The 19,680-nt window shown below is 41.4% G+C and overlaps 1 protein-coding gene across 2 annotated transcripts in view; it reads left to right on the top strand.

The window, feature by feature from the left end:
- The window catches only part of c25h1orf174 (chromosome 25 C1orf174 homolog), a 41,020-nt gene extending 32,184 nt beyond the window's left edge, over positions 1–8,836 (top strand). Inside the window, exons 3-5 of one of the 2 annotated variants that reach the window (XM_063033054.1) lie at positions 1,010–1,564; positions 3,244–3,402; positions 8,452–8,836. In XM_063033054.1, the coding sequence (XP_062889124.1) occupies positions 1,010–1,564; positions 3,244–3,402; positions 8,452–8,454 (717 nt within the window). In that variant the 3' untranslated portion in view covers positions 8,455–8,836. Of the gene's footprint in view, positions 1–1,009; positions 1,565–3,243; positions 3,403–6,446 lie in introns of both variants that reach the window. The other variant, XM_063033053.1, reaches the window with a different exon arrangement.
- The last annotated feature ends 10,844 nt before the right edge of the window (positions 8,837–19,680 follow it).

Here is a 19,680-nt window from a genome sequence, read left to right as displayed (position 1 = left end):
AAACTGCAAATTAGGAGGATGGAGAGAAGCAAAATGCTGAAGTACCATTCCACTAAACTGTGGCTACGATGAAGCTATTTAATCTTTGCATGGTATTCCAACTTGTTACTCTTTCCACAGATGCTGCCTGACTGCTGAGTTTTTCCAGCATTTTCAGTTTTAATTTCAGATTTCCAGCATCTGTCATTTGATACCTGGCTGTGTTTCATTTACTCTTAATCTGAAAACATTTATTTACTTTTACCACAAGAATGATTATACTTCATGTTGCTACATTGGTTCCTTGGAGAAATCTAGATGAAATAATTGAATCAACTGATGAAATCAATTCTGAGTTTCAAGTAATGTCGAATTTCATTTCTTTTTTCTGTGTGCAACAGGCATGCACCCAACACCACATCTTAAAATGTATATAAAAATGAAAAAGGATCTCATGTTTTCTCGGCATATATGACGAATAAACTCTTCTCGGGCTTCCAGCAATTATAATTATAATTGATACTTGTACCCAGCTGGAAGCCCGAAAACTGTTTATTTCTAAATGTAAACATGGCCAAAAATATTGGCTTCAATTATTTAGTAATTATTGCAGAATTGTTCAAATACTAGCAAAGTAAAATAGTGAATGAAAAGTCTTTTTCATAGTATTTGAATTATGTAACTCTTCCAGTGGTGCAGTGTTAACTTTTTTATAAAAAACAGATTATCTCTGGAAGAACAATTGGAATTATATAACGAAGGGATGGAGCATGTTTTTGAATTTTTCGCTGTTACAGAAAAAAGTTAATGAATTCCGAGAAAGATGGGTACAATAAATACATTGCTAAGGGTAAAAAAAAAATACTAGTTTCCTTGCTTCTTCCGTGTTTGTACCAAAATGTTAACCAAGATTATCACTAATGGGAGTTGAATCTCATAGCTAAATAAGATCAGCTAATAGTCTAAATAAAATTAGTACTTTAAACAATGTGGCATTTAATGATTAGTGAATCTGTGTGTTTTGCTGCAGACTTCATACGAAACTGTGCTTTCATTGAATAAATCAGATTCCAGCACAAGTAATCATCCCTCAAAAAAGCAGAAATGTGAAAGAGTGGAAGTACAGACAGAAGAGGAAGCTCCAGTTACTGAGCAGGAACTAGAAGATACCGCTGTCATTCTTCCTCACAAACCTTCACACAAATCAATAGAAGAGAATGAGAAGCCAGTTATTCATGAAGTATACACTGAAGTGAATGCAGCGGCCCAGGAAAACCAGACACCTTCTACAGTCAGCTCAGAGTGGAGAGAGACAGAAAAGCATGGAGACCATGCCACTGAAACGGAAGAAATGGACAATAATAATCATCTGCTAACAGAAATATCCATGAAGTCAGTGTTAGAAAACAAGGAAGACGTTGAAAAGACAGAAAGCCCAGATAGTGATATAGAAAGGAAAGATACTATGGAGATTGATCAATCACCAGGCACCTCATTCAAAATAGATAACAGCATTTTCCTGGACGAGGATAGCAATCAACCAATGCCTGTGGGCAAATTCTTTGGAAATGTGGAGATTATGCAAGTAAGTGCTATTAGCAATAATAATTATTATTTTTCTCTTTTATTCACCTCCCATAAGTAAGATATCACTTAAGAGGAATGGAAAACATCAAGGAATTTGCATTTGAGTAAAGAATTGATATCCTTTAGAATCTTTACTGACTTAATCTATCTTTTTCTACAATCTTCCTGAACTCCAGCTCTGATTAAATTATTGGTACTATGTTAGATACCAACAACTACCTTTTGCTGAAGATACATCAGCTTAAATGCGGGTTCTTTTATTTGCTTTGAAATAATTTTAAGCTTATAAAGCAAAATTACCAAGTGATTTGGCACTAAAGCAATATAATGTATTGCCTTTTATAATTACCTACAAGTACACCCTGTTAACTGAAAAAGTGTCTGAAATTATTTGATGTTGTGTCCTCCAATAAGGGAAATATCAATTTCTCAGCAGCAATTTTTAAGAAAGCATCTTGATTAACAAATTATATTTGGAAGTTTAACAATGTTAATGCATCAGTTGCCATTTATAATCATCATGCAGTTTCTCTAAATTACACATAGCTATGCATATATATTGCTCATAATTATGCAATGCACAAGCCTCCTTCAAATGAGCCTTTGTCTGAGAATGTAGAGCTATTAGGAATATGATTATCAACATAGAAGGAAGCACTTTACTATGCGTTGGGGGTCACGTGTGGAGAATTATACTTTAAGTATTCTTAGTTGGATCCAAGTCAGAATCCAATGTGTAATCATATGAGCAAAAACAGAGAATGTTGGAAATGCTCAGCAATTCAGATAACTTCAGTGTGAGTCTTTCTTCCTGCTTTTCTTTAAACTTCTTCTACCATTCCCCCCACCCCCCAATCCTTGCTTGACAACCTCCTAATTATATAACAACCGTGCCATTTGGGCTCCTTTTCACTTCCTAATGTTGTTTTCCTCTGTAGAAATGTGGTTTACCTCTCTGTTTCAATTTGTTTCTTTTTTCTTTTGCAGATATTAACGTAAATTCTTATCTTGACAACTTTTCATAGATGCCCACTCTGTTCTCCTCCAATCGCCTTCCCTTTCCTTCCTCCCTCCTCCCAGCCTCCTACTTAGACAGTTAACATGCTTGCTTATCACTTTTTGAAGTTCCTAAATGTCATCTTTATTTCTTTCGCTAGTGATGCTGACTTAACTGTTGAGGTAACCTTTTCTGTTCTTGTTTAGGATATCTAGCATCCACAGGTTTTTTTTTGCTCTAACCACATGAGACCTGGTTCCTCTTATGAAATTTAAAATTACTTTCTGCCTATTTAAGAATAAAATTAATATTTCTTTACTTTTGAGACACCTGAAATTTTACTGTTAAGAGAAAATTGATTGCAAAGTCTCTTTAAAAATTACACCATTGCGGTTGAAAATTCAGTGATCAACATTACATACGGAAGGTGAAACTTTGTGTACTGGTGAATCTGAAGTTAATATACGAATGTAAAAAATCTGATAAACTTCAGTGAAGGCAGTTTGTAATCCTCCAATTTCAGAAATAGGTATTCTTCTACACAGATATCAATAATAAATACTCATATCGCAACACTTTAAAGTTCCTCATACAGCCCTAGTTTGACAATCCCCCAAATCAGTAGAAGGAAAACATATTTTGACCTATTTTGTATAAGAACAACTCAATGGATGTTTCAGGATCTTCCACAATCAGTACCACTGCTGGATTCTGTCACCAGGCGAGAGTATAGGAGACGTCACTTCATTGCAAAAGATGAAGAGGATGAAGAACCAGAAGACAGGATAGCAGAAAAAACAGAAGTGAAGCCACAAGTGTCATCTCCATCGGAAGATGAGGTATGATAATAAGGCTGAGTGCCATTGCTCTCATGTTTTTCAAACAGCCACAAAAGAGTGGTGTTGCTAACTTAGTAGAAGCTTATTTTTAAATTTTACTCGCAGCTGCCATCAGTAAAGTACAAATTGAACTGCAACTTAAGAGTAAATGTTGGGAAATGGGGCCCTGATGGAAGCATAGACTTTGTTGAGCCAGGTGTTAAACCATCAGAAATTAGCATTATGCAATGGAGGGATTGGTAAGTGAACAATCTTTACTTATTGTTCCTTGCTTTCATTTAATTAAAGTTAAACAAAGAAGCACAGCTAATTTCACCAAGAGAGCCAAATGGCAAACCATCAGGATTTTCAAACTATTTATATTCAACAGATTATCGGTGTTTTATCATACTTCAAAATTACCCACATCCTTTGTTAGTCTAAAGTTTATTTTTGGAAAAATGAGTCTTTCATTGTATTTGTCTCTCAGTATTATAACATGGATTTCAACTTTGGCTACTTTAGATGGTGGATTGGATGAAGTTTTTCTTGAAGAGGCGATCAAGAGTATTGTTTACTTACTGATATTAATATTCCATAAAATATTGGGGTGCAATATCATTGGTCATAAGAAAGCACTGCATCAATTGGAGGAGGTGGACAACTACCTTTTATTAAGAAATAATGAAGGTGCAGGTACTTCTTCAAATGCTTAAATTCCAACCAGGTCATAACACAGTCAATATGCCAGAACTGCCTGAGAGATAGTTTGAAAGATATGGAACTATATTATCATTCAACTTATTAATATATGACAAACACTAGAGGACCCAGCACCAATACCTGTGGCACAGCACTAGTCACGAGCTTCCAGTTTGTAAAACAACCCTCCTCTATCATCCACTGTCTCCAAGCACTAAACCAATTTTGTATATAATTGGTTAGCTCACCGTTTTCTGACCTTCCATATTAGCTTATAAAAACATAGAAAGTCTAGAGCACAATACAGGCCCTTCGGCCCACAATTCTGTGCCAAATATGTACTTACTTTAGAAATTACCTCAGGTTACGCATAGCCCTCTATTTTTCTAAGCTCCATGCACCTATCCAGGAGCCTCTTAAAAGACCCTATTGTGTCCTCCTCCACCACCGTCACCGGCAGCCCATTCCACACTCTCATCACTCTCTGCATAAAAAAATAAAACTTACCCCTGACATCTCCTCTGTACCTACTTCCAAGCTGATGCAGAACCTTTAGCCAATGTGTGCCCCACCCTGCCCTTGTCAATACTCTTGGTCAGCTCTTCTGTAAAAACTTCTTCAAATTTGTAATGCATGACTTCCCATTCACAAAGCCACGCTGACTATCCCTAATCAGTTCTTGTCTTTCAAATGAAAATGAATCCTGACCCCAGAATTCCTTTCAATAACATTCCCACCACCAATGAAAGGCTAACCAACTTGTAATTCCCTGGCTTCTCCCTGCTGCCATTCTAAAATAAAGGCATCTTAGCTAAAGGAGTTTGAAGAGATTTGGTATGTCAACAAAGACACTCACAAATGATGTACTTCGGAGAACATTCTAACTGGCTGTATACCGTCTGAGACTGGTGGTGGGTGCACAGGATTGGAATAAGCTGCAGAGGGTTGTAAACTAGGCAGCTCCATCTTGGGTATTGGCCTCCGTAGTATCCAGGACATCTTCAAGGAGTGATGCCTCAAAAAGGCGGCATCCATCATTAAGGACCCCCATCACCCAAGACATACCCAGTTCTCATTGCTCCATCAGGAAGGAGGTACAGGAGCCTGAAGGCATACACTCAGCAATTCAGGAACAGCTTCTTCCCCTCTGACATCTGATTTCTGAATGGACATTGAACCCATGAACACTACATTTTATTTTCATTTTGCATACATGTTTAATTTAACTAATTATTATACACGCTCACTGTAAATTAGTTTTTTTCTCTATTATTATGTATTGCATTGTACTACTGTCACAAAGACAACAGATTTCATGACATATGCCGGTGATATTAAACCTCATTCTGATTGCCTGAGTTTTTCTGATTCCTCCAATGCCCTGCCTATGGATAATGAAGATACAAAAAGTTATGCAAGGTCCCAGCAATATTTTCTTTTATTTCTCATCACATTCTACATGTTCACATTAGTCTCTTTTACCTCCCTATAGTGTTTTTGTTTCTCACTGGTTTTATATTCACAGTACTGTGCAGAAGTGTTGGGCACATGTAGATAGCTAGGATGCCTAAGACTTTTGCACAGTACTGTATTTGTCAACGTGGAGTGGAGAGTGAGTTTGTAAATCTGACGGGAGCAAAGGATGTTGGGAATGGTAAGGGTGGGGCACCGCGGGAAGGTTGTGGAGTAGGTGGCATAGAGGGAGTGCCATGGGGGGTGGCACTGGTGCAAACACACAGCCCTGAGACACCAGGCAAGGTCATTTGAATCCATATAATTGGTTTATTGCATTGCAGTGCCTAAGGCTTCTGCACAGTACTGTAGTAATTTTATGTATGGCACTGTACTGCTGCCACATAAACCAAATTTCATAACATTTGCAATGATGATAAACCTGATTCTTTTATGGGTCATTGAGAGTGGGAAGGGGACAAGGAGAGGGGAACCATGGCTGGAAAAAGGGGGAGAGGGGAGGGAGCGGGAAGCACCATGGAGACTTTCTGTAATGATCAATAAACCAATTGTTTGAAATCAAATGGCATTGCTTGGTATCTCATGTCTGGGTATGTCTGCACCTGCCCTACTCCCCACCCCTGGCACTCCTATGCCACCCGTTCCACACCCTTCCCATGGCACTCTGCCCTTGCCATTCCCAACATCCTTTGCTCCTGCCAGATTTACAAACTTGCTATCTATATATAGCTGAATTTTAAAGCACTCGTAAACATTGTGTCACTGCTTCTGCCACTTCTATAAGCTTTTCCTTAAGTTTCTGAGATTTTAATGCAATGCAAGCATGATACTGAATTATGGGCCGTGTAAAATACAAGTCCAGCAGCTAATAATATGTTTTGCTTTGAAAGGTGCCAGCGGAAACTGAAACAAAAATGAATCCTGTTTTGCAAAATGCATCAGACATGATGGATAAGTGTTTGTGATGATCTTGTAAAAACACAAATGGAAACTGTTAACCAGTAAAGTCAAGCCAAAGAATGTCCATCTGATTGTACACCTAATTATCGCAGAGTCGAACTTGTCTCGAAGCAACATGGTAGTTGACCAGCTGTTACATTTTGATTACTCATCATAAATCTGTGTTTTTTCAGATTTGACATTTTTGGTTTAGTTATTTTGCCCACATTCTGTTTGTTTAATTCTGTAACTTTCTTCTGTAATCGGTAACTTAAATTTGCACTTAAAGCACCCCTGGCCTTTACTTACACTTCTATTAATAGACCAGTGAATCAAAATAGTGATGGCTGGTGTTAAAGTTGGAAGTGGAAGTAAACATCGGGTTAAGTTTGGCACTTGTGCAGAGCCTTTACCAATGTTGGCTTGAAATGGCGTCAGATCTGCTACTTAAAATCATAACTGCAATTCAAAGCAGAAGCTAACCTATTCATTTAAGCAGTTTTATAGTGTTTCTCAGGGTTGGGGGTGGGTGAGAAGAACACAGAAGAAATCACTTTAAGTTGAGAATATCAAGCTTAATATTGCATTATAAACTGGAAGTGGACTGAAATTTTATCATGCTTGGAAATGTATTCTTTTGCCCAAATTTTAATAGGTTGTATTAATTACACATCCACTCACTTTTAGAACGTTGTATGCTTCAGTTTATACATAATAGTTTAGGGAAGGTTTATAACTCATTGTAAATTGTACTTAATTTCAGTATTGTGGAAATATCAGTGCCTTTGTAAAGGCAGGGAAAAGTTGCAATCAATGTCAGATAAAGTGAAAGGACAACTTTCCCAATATAACTATCAGAGAGTACTAGAACAAAGCAACAGCAAGAATAATTACAGAAATTTCAACCAGCAGTCCTCTCCCTGTCTGAGTCCATTCGTACTTTAATATGAAGAATAAAAAGACTATTTTCCGTCTCATGGTGTCATTTATTAATATGATAGGTGTTCAATGACAAAAGAAGAAATGCTAATTCTTTTCCAGAATATTTTTGATCATGGTAGAGAAGGCTACAACTGAAATCGTATTATCCTACTTAAGTTTATCAGTGATCCTCTGTCTTTCTGTAAGCACGTTGGTCATTTTTGTTTGTTTAATAAAATTGAGATGATTTTGTATTATATAGCTTTACCAGATTTACCATGCAGTAAAGGGGGAAGATAAGTGGAACTGCTTACTTCTTGAATATCTGTTCCTTTTGAAGGGACAAAATCCACTTTTCCAAGTAACATTTATAGGTAATGCTGCCTCAATCATTAGTGTTCTGCCAATGCCATTTGAAACTCCTCCGTGGAAGTTCTGCAAGAGTTTGGTTCTACCTCCCTCTGGGCTTCGTGCCATTCTTCATTCTGCTTCCCAAGTGGAATTAATGAAAACATTATTGGGGAAATTAATGTCTCCTTTCCATTATAAATACAATGCTCAAAGCCATGATTCATTATCTAGTATTGTATTCGTGAAATCTGTTAAACAATTCAATGATAGAACCTCATCTTCAATAATTTGTTTCATTAATGAATCCCATTCTGAAATACAAATAATAACAGATTACAAACTTTGCACAGAAATACCAGTATTTTTCAGCATGTGTATCTAAGCCTTGAGACCTCTATGAAAATGTGGAAGTGCCATAAACATTCCCCAATAATGTTTTCATTAATTCTCATGGAAATCCAAGAGCACAGCTGGATGTTACTTAAAATGACCAATAACCTATCGGGATCTACTGGGAAAATCCACTCAGGATACAGTATTAGTATTGTTGAGCATATGAATTTTAAGTGGGGTTGTAGGAATTCAAATAAGAAAGTAAAAAGGTGTTTTTGAATAATTTCTGTTCATTTTGCCTTTTTAAAAGAAATTAGTCTTTCAGTTTATTCTTACTTCTTTCTGAAACAGTGAAAAAGTATTTACAGCTTCGATATTTGATCCTGGAGCAGGATCGCACCAGCTTTCAGAGGAGCTCTGCAAGTAGGGCTTCCTCTGGCCATGTTATTTCTCATCCTTCACACTCGAGATCTGCCACCATTCAGCTCTGTGTTGCTCGTCTCTGGGATTGTCCGTCTGAGCAAGATCAACTGTTTGGCATTGATGTATGTAAGTTTGGGCAGTGGGTCCATAGCGGTAAAAGCTAGCCCAGTGCCTTATTTAAACCAAAGGCCTGAATGAAAAAAAAGTTTTGTTTTCAATCTATTCACATTTGAGTAGAACATTGTATGTACAGGAAAGTTAACAATCAGCTGATGTGCTATGAAGGTGTAATTTGGAAATAATAAATCTTTCAGTAAACTATTTCTATTCTATTAGTTTTTTGTTGTACAATGAAAAACTTGTTTGGGTGCCATGTATAACTACATCGAGTTAGTAAAAAGGAAAACAATGCAGAATATGGTGGTGTAGTTCGAAAGTACAGTACAGGGAAACAAATAATTTGCAAAGGTCACAACAAGGTAGATGAGGATTTTCTAATTATTTTGTTTGGTGTGTCTTCATATTGTAATTGGTAGAAAGATTTTCCTAAGCACTCTTGATAAAAATTAGGTTCTTCTATTGAAACTAACTGTAGTTGTGTGCATTTGGGCTTACCTGAGACCTGGATTGAGTTGCTTTACTCTACATATTGCAACAACATCTCCTCCACAATCTCTCTCAGCGCAGGTGGGCTTTGCCCCCTGCTCTACTCATATTTATTACTGTGAAGGTAAGCACAGCTCCAATGCCATATTTAACTAGATTTGCAGGGGGGTGGCAACCGAAGTGAAAAGGCAGAGGATGGTCAGGTTGGAGCACAAGTAGAGACAGCTTGTAGGGAGTTTGTGAGGAAGGATAGGCAGATTTTAGAGTAGAGATGCACTCAGCCTGATGTTTGAGATGTGTCCATTTTAATGCAAGGAGTATCATAAACAAGGTAGATGAACTGAGAGCATAGATCAGTACGTGAAACTATGACGTTGTGGCCATTACAGAGACTTGGATGTTTCATGAGCAGGAATGGCTGCTGAGTATGCCAGGCTTCAGATGCTTCAAAAAGAACAGAGAGGGAGGCAAAAGAGGTGGGGGGCTGGGCCAGATGGACTACATCTTAGAGTCCTGAGAGAGGATGCTGAAACAATAATGGATGCATTGGTCATGAATTTTCAAGAATCACTTGATTCTCGCATGATCCTGGAGCACTGAAATATCGCGAATGTCACTCCATTCTTCAAAAAGGGAGGAAGGCAAAAGAAAGGAAATTATAGGCCAGTTCGCCTAACCTCAGTGGTTGGGAAACTGTTGGAGTCTTATTAAGGAAGAGATTTTGAGGTACTTGGGGACTAATGTTAAAATAACTCAAAGTCAGCATGGTTTCTGTAAAAGGAAATCTTGCCTGACAAATCTGTTAAGAGTTCTTCAAGGAAGTAACAAACAGTGTGGGCAAAGGAGAGACAGGGGGTGTCATTTACTTGGATTTTCAGAAGGCATTTGGTAAGGTGCCACACATGAAGATGCTTAACAAGATAAAATCCTATAGAATTACAGGAAAGATACTGGCATGCATACCGGAATGGCTGACAGGCAGGAGGCAGTGAGTGAGAATAAAAGGGGTCTTTTCTAGTGATGTTCCTCAGGAATCAGTATTGGGACCGCTACTTTTCACACTGTTTGTCAGTGATTTAGATAAAGGAATTGATGGCTTTGTGGCAAAGTTTGCGAATGATACGAAGATGGAGGGGTAGGTAGTGCTGAGGAAGCAAATCGATTGCAGCAGGACTTAGACAAATTGGAAGAATGGGCAAAAAAGCAGCAGATGGAATACAGTGATGGGAAATGTATGATAATGCATTTTGGAAAAATGAACAATGGTGCGGACTGTTATCTAAATGGGGAGAAAGTTCAAACATCAGAGGTGCAGAGGGACTTAGGAGTCCTCATCCAAGACTCCCAGAAGGTTAATATATAGGTTGAGTCTGTGGCAAAAAAAGGCAAATGCAATGTTGGCATTTATTTCAAGGGGAATAGCATATAAAAGCAAAGAGATAATGCTGAGACTTTATAAGACACTAGTCAGGCCACACTTGGAGTATTGTCAACAGTTTTGGGCCCCGTACCTCAGAAAGGATGTGTTATCTTTGGAAAGAGTCCAGGGGAGGTTCACAAGGATGATTCCAGGAATGAAGGGGTTAATATACGAGGAGTGTTTGACAGCACTGGGCCTGCACTCACTGGAATTTAGAAAAATGTGGGGGTATCTCATTGAAATCTACCAAATGTTAAAAGGATGAGATATCATGGATGTGGAGAGGATATTTCCTATGGTGAGGGTATCCAGGCACAGCCTCAAAATTGAGGACAACCTTTTAGAACAGGTAAGGAGGATTTTTTTTTAGCCAGAGAGTAGTAAATCTGTGGAATGCTCTGCCACACACTGGGGTGGAGGCCAAGTCCATGTTTATATTTAAGGCGGAAGTTGATCATTTCCTGATCGGTCAGGGCATCAAAGGATATGGCGAGAAGGCGGGTGCATGGGGATGAGTGGGATCCGGATCAGCCGTGATGAAATGGCAGAGCAGACTCGATGGGCTGAATGGCTAATTCTGCTCCTATGTCTTATGGTTCTAAAAGGATACCCCCCTATTATGAGGCTGTGTTCTCTGGTCTTAGACTCTATCACCATAGGAAACATCCTCTCCACATCCACTCTATCAAGGCCTTTCACCAATCAATAGATTTCAATGAGGTCAGTCACTCCTCATTCTTCTAAATTCGAGTGAATACAAGCCCAGACGCTCTTCATATGACAAGCCATTCAATCCTGGAGGCATTTTTGTGTACCTCCTTTGAATGCTGTCCAGTTTCAGCACATCCTTTCTACGATGAGTGGCCCAAACCTGCTTACAATTCTCTAAGTGAGACTTTGTCAGTGCTTTATAAAGTTTCAACATTACATCCTTGTTTATACATTCTAGTCCTCTTGAAGCGAATGCTGACATTGCATTTGCTTTCCTTACCACAGACTCAACCTGCAAATTAACCCTCAGGGAATCCTGCACAAGGACTGCCAAGCCCCTTTGCACCTTAGTTTTTTGTATTTTCTCTCCATTTAGAAAACAGTCAATCCTTTCATTTCTTCTATCAAAGTGCATGACCAGACACTTCCTGACACTGTATTCCATCTGCCATTTCTTTGCCCATTCTTGTAATCTGTCTAAATCCATCTGTAATCTCTCTACTTCCTCAAAACTGTCTGCTCCTCCACCAATCTTCATATCGTCTGCAAACTTTGCAACACAGCCATCAATTCCATCATCCAAATCATTGATGTATAACAAAAAAAAGAATCGGTCCCAACACCGACCTCTATGAACACCACTGGTCACCAGCAGCCAACCAGAAAAGGCTCCCTGTATTCCCACTCTGTCCCTCCTGCCAAACAGCCACTGCTTTATCCATGCTAGAATCTTTCCAGTGAAACCCCTTTTTACTGGGCACCTCTGGAAATGCAGCTTGTTAACCCCTCACTAACAGCCAGTGGACTGTGCAACAAGGAGCCCACCTTTCTCCGGCTCTGTACATCTGTATATGACTTAGGTCTTCCCAAACCCATGAGGTTGGGATATCTTGCCCACCCAAACCCCAGTTTGTGTGAATGCTGTGTGATTTACTGTCACTCTCCCACCCCCCACCCCCACAGTCACCGTCAGCAAGAAATTACAGATTGTACATTGCATACAATTATAAACAAAGTACATTTAAGAATTTAACTTAGGGGAGGGAACGTTGACTCAGACCATGAGAGGCCTGCATCGAGCATTTTCATGCCTTATAAGGGGCAGATTGGAAGTCTGTGTGGGGCGCCACTCCTCGCACAGATTAGAGCAATGTGTGATTAAGTGCCTTGCTCAAGGGCACAAACACGCTGCCACAGCTGAGGCTCGAACTAGCGACCTTGAGATAACTAGACAAATGCCTTAACCACTTGGCTACGTGCCCAGCAAATGTTATCTTAACCAGTAGTTAAAGAAATGAAAAAAAAACAAAAGGGCCCTCATAAGTGTGAGGTGTTGTACGTTGGAAGGACAAACCAACGTCGAACATACAGGGTTAATGGTAAGGCACTGAGGAGTGCAGTGGAACAGAGGGATCTGGGAATACAGATACAAAATTCCCTAAAAATGTCGTCACAGGTAGATAGGGTCGTAAAGAGAGCTTTTGGTACATTAGCCTTTATTAACCGAAGTATTGAGTATAAGAGCTGTAATGTTATGATGAGGTTGTATAAGACATTGGTGAGGCCGAATCTGGAGCATTGTGTTCAGTTTTGGTCACCAAATTACAGGAAGGATATAAATAAGGTTGAAAGAGTGCAGAGAAGGTTTACAAGGATGTTGCCAGGACTTGAGAAACTCAGTTACAGAGAAAGGTTGAATAGGTTAGGACTTTATTCCCTGGAGCGTAGAAGAATGAGGGGAGATTTGATAGAGGTATATAAAATTATGATGGGTATAGATAGAGTGAATGCAAGCAGGCTTTTTCCACTGAGGCAGGGGGAGAAAAAAACCAGAGGACATGGGTTAAGGGTGAGGGGGGAAAAGTTTAAAGGGAACATTAGGGGGGGCTTCTTCACACAGAGAGTGGTGGGAGTATGGAATGAGCTGCCAGACGAGGTGGTAAATGCGGGTTCTTTTTTAACATTTAAGAATAAATTGGACAGATACATGGATGGGAGGTGTATGGAGGGATATGGTCCGTGTGCAGGTCAGCGGGACTAGGCAGAAAATGGTTCGGCACAGCCAAGAAGGGCCAAAGGGCCTGTTTCTGTGCTGTAGTTTCTATGGTTCAATGGTTCTATATCTAAACAGTCAAATGTGCACAAGTTGGAACTCATCTTGTCTTTAACTCACAAGCTGGACCCTTGGTCTGTATGAAAGCACACACCACCTTCCGAATGTCATGGGGGGGATCCTTTCATATCCCTTTTGCCAATCAACTTTCCAGCTCTTAGCTTCATCCCTCCCCCTCCTGTCTTCTCCCATCATTTTGGATCTCCCCCTCCCCCTCCCACTTTCAAATCTCTTACTATCCCTTCTTTCAGTTAGTCCTGATGAAGGGTCTCAACCCGAAATGTCGACTGTACCTCTTCCTATAGATGCTGCCTGGCCTGCTGCGTTCACCAGCAACTTTTATGTGTGTTGCTTGAAATTCCAGCATCTGCAGATTTCCTCGTGTTTGCCCAATTCCACCATCCTGATTAGCTAACACCACATTCCTAAGTTGAACAACAAAGCTCCTTATCCCAGCTCAAACCCAAACAGGCTGAAAGCAGAACAGACTGCTCTTACAGAACTGCTAAAATGAAATACCTACAGCACAGCAGTAAAATCTAAAACAGACATTACACCCTTCCCCTCTCCCAACAAAAAGTAGGCATGTCCTCATTGCTGAACTTATCAACCCATCATTGACAACACTGTTTTCAATGGAATTTTATGATGTCAGGACTCCATTTTGAATGGTAGTGAAGTATCTCACTTGGGGGAAAGACGCAATACTCTTCCCCCATTGCGTCACAGGCCAGCCTATCTGTGGGTTTCCTAATTCTTTGAGACCTCCTTATCCCATCTTTGCCTCTTCTAGCTTTAATCACCCCTTGTGTCCCTTCTTGTCCACTAGAAGGTGCCTCTCCCTGTCTACCACTTGTTTCTCCTGGCGGCTCAGGTCCCCTGCTCCTGACGGAATTTAGCTTCCGTCAGTTTAAGCCGCTGCAGCCAAACATCCTCACCCTCCGTTGGTGCTAACCGGCGAGACCTCTCGGAAAGTGGCGTCCTCAGTCGCTCCAATTGTGTGGTAAGTACTCCTGGAGTAACCAACATCGGACTCGTCTGTAGAAAATGCATATTGACGTCCCAAAATCTTCTCAGTTATTTTATTTTCCATTCTTTGGGAAATTCTGGCAAATTCAGGGGTTCCTGTCACTCTAGCTACTCCTCCAGAACGTAACATGACTGGGTGCACCACACAGTTCCTCGTTTCTGCTCATCATCTTGCTTAGGAGAAACTTGCACCTTCTCAAAAACAGCTGAACACAGGGGGAATGGACAAGGTTTACAAAAAGTTCTCTCCACTTCTCTCCTTGCATGCTCTCAGGAGCCTTCTCATAACGGAAGTATTTGTTCTCACAAGAATGAAAGCTCCACCCTTTTCAACTGGATCCGGGCAGACCAACTCTGGTGTGTCTTGGTTACTCCAACGTCTGCTTCCGACAACTCCAACTTCAACGACAAGTAACCATGGTACGGGTATCAGTATTAAGCCCCCGAATCTCAAGGGCACTGAGTGGCGTCAGTGGTAAATGTGTCAAATACCAGTTGTAACTGGATCTATAAAGCAAAATAACTTGAGAACCTGTGTCAAGTATGGCTCTAGTATAAACACCTTCAATCCGTATGGATACACCAGAGCCTGGTCCCACTAAACCTTCAGGAATAGTGTTTTGTACTTTAGTATTTCCCTTCATGCACTGATAGGAACCTATCCTCTCTGAAACGTCAGCCCATTCCTTTACTGGGTCCCTCTATAGTTTTACTGCTTTTCTTTTCTGTTTGATGAATCGCTGATTTACTTTCCGAAGATTTTTCTGTCCTTCACACTCCCGCTTGAAATGTCCATCTTCTTCACAGGTGTAACGTAAAATACGGTCACTTCTCTGGTCAAGAAACCTTGCTCAGTAGCAGCCCTCACCTTGGTCCGTCCCACCGGTGGGTCCGGTTTCCTATCAGCCCTGTCAGGCTTCATGGCAGCACCAACCGATACCATCCAAAATACCTCGGCCATCGGATCTTTCCCGACATCCTGTAAAACCCCTGCTTGCCTGGCATCGGCAGTCGTTTTAGCGACAGAGGCTACTACCGAGGACTGTGCCCTGCTGACGGAGGCCTCCCGCTTCCCCATCGCGTTTCCTTCTAAATTTCTCCGAGTAACTCGGTAAAAGATGGAGGCGGGCGCATCTTGTGGGTCATTCGAATATGTATTGTAGAGCAATCACGTCATGTGACAACGCGCCCTTCGCAACTTGCTCCATCCTCAAGCAATTTCTCTTAGACAGCTGAATGCGCCCTTTGTGGCACAAACAAAGCAGCAGTTCCTCCAACCTGAAAAAGTAGGCAGACAACTTCTCTCCATCCTCCTGAAATGTGTGCCTAAGATCCGCAGCACTTCCAGCACTGCCAAAAGCATCTTCCAGAGCTTGCAGGTAATTAGCTGACGTGACTAATAGACTTATGCCTTGAGGAACCTCACTATATCAGCCACCGGCCCCTTTAAACTCTCTACCAGTCTCACTTTTTTTTTACATATTATCTCAGCACTGCCATTAATCCAGTAACTGAGATGTCTGTTCAGCCCAAGTATCATATTCTTTTTCCCCAATCGGGTGTGGGCTTGACCCCAGAGAACACTCCCAGCCTACAATAACTTTGGCTCTCCACAGATATACTGCGTTTATCAACCAGTGATGTAATAGCCAAAAATGAGCCCAGAATTTAAATCAACAGCCGAAGGACTCATTGGACCTGTCACATCAGACAACTCCTTCCCGTCACTCTGCCGGAACGGGAGCAACTTCTCGTTAAAGTCTCCACCCTCAGCTACGGGAAACTCGATTTCCAGTTCGGCAGCCTCGCCGACACTTCCCTCTTCTCTGAAAGTATGGACAGCCCATGGCCCTGCCTTTCCCGGGGCTCCAATGTTAACTGGCAGATCCACTCCATAACGTCATTGCTAGTCTGAACTAAAACCACATCGGTGCCCCCCGTTCGGTCAAGTTGCTGTTCCGTGATCGTAACTTTGCCTAACACTTACTTAACATTACTTAAAAGCCTGATCAACAATACATCTGGGCTGTGGATATCCACTCCGCTCAGAATACAAACCGCGAATACTTTGAATCGCACCAACACTTAATCCCTGCATCATTCATAACCACGTATCTTAACCACTTTCCCAGACAATAGTTTAACACAGGTTTAAACGCAAAACCACTTAATCAATTATTAAGGCAACCACACAGCATTCAACGAATTCAAACCCGGACGACAGCACCCACAATGAAGCCCCTTTTTACTGGGCATCTCTGGAAATACAGTCCATTAGCCCCTCGACTAACAGCCACTGGACTGCAGCAAGCAACCCACTTTTCTCAGGCTCCGTATATCTAGGGTGTATATGACTTTGGTCCCACCAAACCCTTGATGTTGGGATGTCTTGCCCACCCAAACCCCGGTTTGTGTGAAGGCTGTGTGGTTTACTGCCATCGCCCGCAATTGCCAACAGCAAGAAATAACCAATCAAACACTGCATACAATTATAAAGAAAGTATATTTAAGAATGTTAACTTAACCAAACATTTGTTAAAGAAAGGAAAGAAAAAAAACAAAAGGGCCCATCATAACTTAACAGTCAAATGTGCACGTAAGTTGGAATTCATCTTGCATTTGTCTTGAACTCACATGCTGGACACTCCGGACTGCATGAAAGCACACACCACCTTCCAAAAATCCATCTTGAACAAACAGGCTCTCCACCAGGAGTACTGGTCCTTCGTCCTTGAAGCCATTCATCTGCACAAAGCATCTTGTGCAACAGGGTTGGTATTCTCAGCCTTCTTCCAGCCTCGACCCACACCAGTGTCCCTCACCAAAACCTGTCTGCCCAGTGTTCTTGAGAACCTTCCCCCAATTCCACCATACTGATTGGCCAACACCACATTCCTAAGTTGAACAACAAAGCCCCTTATCTCAGCTCAACCCGAAACCCAAAATAGGCTGAAAGCGGAACAGACTGCTTTACAAAACTGCTAAAATGAAATACCTACAGAATAGCGGTAAAAATCTTACACCTGTAATACCACAGGCTCATAACTTACTAAGCAGCCTCATGTATGGCACCTTGTCAAAGGCCTTCTGAAAATCGAAGCACGCAACATCAGCCAATTCTCTTTTGTCAATTCGGCTTGTTAGATATCTCAGGCATGATTTTCCCTTAAGGAAACCATGCTCACTATGGCCTATTTTATCGTATTGTGATCACTGGTTTCTAAGGGTTATTTTGCCTTAAGCTCCCTAATCCCCTTCGGTAGGCTCAGTGACAAACTGCTCTAAAAAGCCAAACTCACTCTCTTGAGATCCACCACCAAAGTGATTTTCCCAATCAACCTGCATGTTGAAATTTCCCATAACTATCATAACTCTGCATGCAGAAGGCAGAGGGTCGTGGTGGAGGGAGTACATTCAGATTGGAGGATTGTGACTAGTGGTGTCCCACAAGGATCTGTTCTGGGACCTCTACTTTTCGTGATTTTTATTAACAACCTGGATGTGGGGGTAGAAGAGTGGGTTGGCAAGGTTGCAGATGACAGAAAGGTTGGTGGTATTGTAGATAGTGTAGAGGATTGTCAAAGATTGCAGAGAGACATTGATAGGATGCACAAGTGGGCTGAGAAGTGGCAGATGGAGTTCAACCCGGAGAAGTGTGAGGCAGTACACTTTAGAAGGACAAACTTCAAGGCAGAGTACAAAGTAAATGGCAGGATACTTGGTAGTGTGGAGGAGCAGAGGGATCTAGGGGTACATGTCCAAAGATCCCTGAAAGTTGCCTAACAGGTGGATAGGGTAGTTAAGAAAGCTTATGGGGTGTTAGCTTTCATAAGTCGAGGGACAGAGTTTAAGAGTCATGATGTAATGATGCAGCTCTATAAAATTCTGGTTAGGCCACACTTGGAGTACTGTGTCCAGTTCTGGTCACCTCACTATAGGAAGGATGTGGAAGCATTGGAAAGGGTACAGAGGAGATTTACCAGGTTGCTGCCTGGTTTAGAGAGTATGCATTATGATCAGAGATTAAGGGAGCTAGGGCTTTACTCTTTGGAGAGAAGGAGGATGAGAGGAGACATGATAGAGGTGTACAAGATAATAAGAGGAATAGATAGAGTGGATATCCAGCGCCTCTTCCCCAGGGCACCACTGCTCAATACAAGAGGACATGACTTTAAGGTAAGGGGTGGGAAGTTCAAGGGGGATATTAGAGGAAGGTTTTTACTCAGAGAGTGGTTGGTGCGTGGAATGCACTGCCTGAGTCAGTGGTGGAGGCAGATACACTAGTGAAGTTTAAGAGACTACTAGACAGGTATATGGAGGAATTTAAGGTGGGGGCTTATATGGGAGGCAGGGTTTGAGGGTCAGCACAACATTGTGGGCCGAAGGGCCTGTACTGTGCAGTACTAGTCTATGTTCTATGTTCTATAATGTTGACCTTTTGATTCGCCTTTTCTATTTCCTGGTGTAATCTGTGGTCCACCTCCCAGCCACTGTTGTGAGGCCTGTATATAACTGCCATCAGGATCCTTTTACCCTTGCAATTTCTTAGCTCAACCCACAAGGATTCAACACCTTCTGATCCTATGTCACATCCTTCTACTGATTTGATGCCATTCTTTGCAGTAGAGCTTCACCTCCCATTCTGCCTACCTTCCTGTCCCTCCAATACAACATGTAATCTTGGACACTTAGCTCCCAACTACATCCTTCAGCCATGATTCAGAGACGGCCACGACATCATACCTAACAATCTGTAATAGTGCAACAGTCATCCACCTTATTTCTTATACTCCGCGCATTGAGATACAACACCTTGAGTACTGTACTTTCTACCCTTTTTGATTTTGCATCCCTAATGTACTGATACTCACCCTGCTTGCCCTTCCTGACAGTCTGACTGCACATTACCTTTAATTTTTTACCATCCCTCCTATCCCATCACTCTGGTTCCCACTCAGGCCAAATTAGTTTAACCCCTCCCCAACAGTTCTAACAAACCTGCCCGTGAGAATATTCGTCCCCCTCGGGCTCAGGTGCAACCCGTCACTTTTGAACACTTTGATTTCCCTTCCTATGTCATTGGTACCAATAAGTACAAAGACATCTGGCTGCCCTCCCTCCCTCTCCAAAATGTTGTGGACGCGATCTGAGATGTCCCTGACTCTGGCACCGGCACCTGGGAGGCAACATGCCATCTGCGTGTCCCATTCATGTCCACAGAACCTCCTGTCTGTTCCCCTCACTACTAAGTCCCTTATCACTACCTCTCCCTTCTTCT

The sequence above is a fragment of the Mobula hypostoma genome, chromosome 25 (genome assembly GCF_963921235.1).
Source record: "Mobula hypostoma chromosome 25, sMobHyp1.1, whole genome shotgun sequence".
Lineage (NCBI taxonomy): Eukaryota > Metazoa > Chordata > Chondrichthyes > Myliobatiformes > Myliobatidae > Mobula > Mobula hypostoma.
Note: the sequence above shows the minus strand (reverse complement) of the source record. Positions and strands in the feature narration are given on the sequence as shown.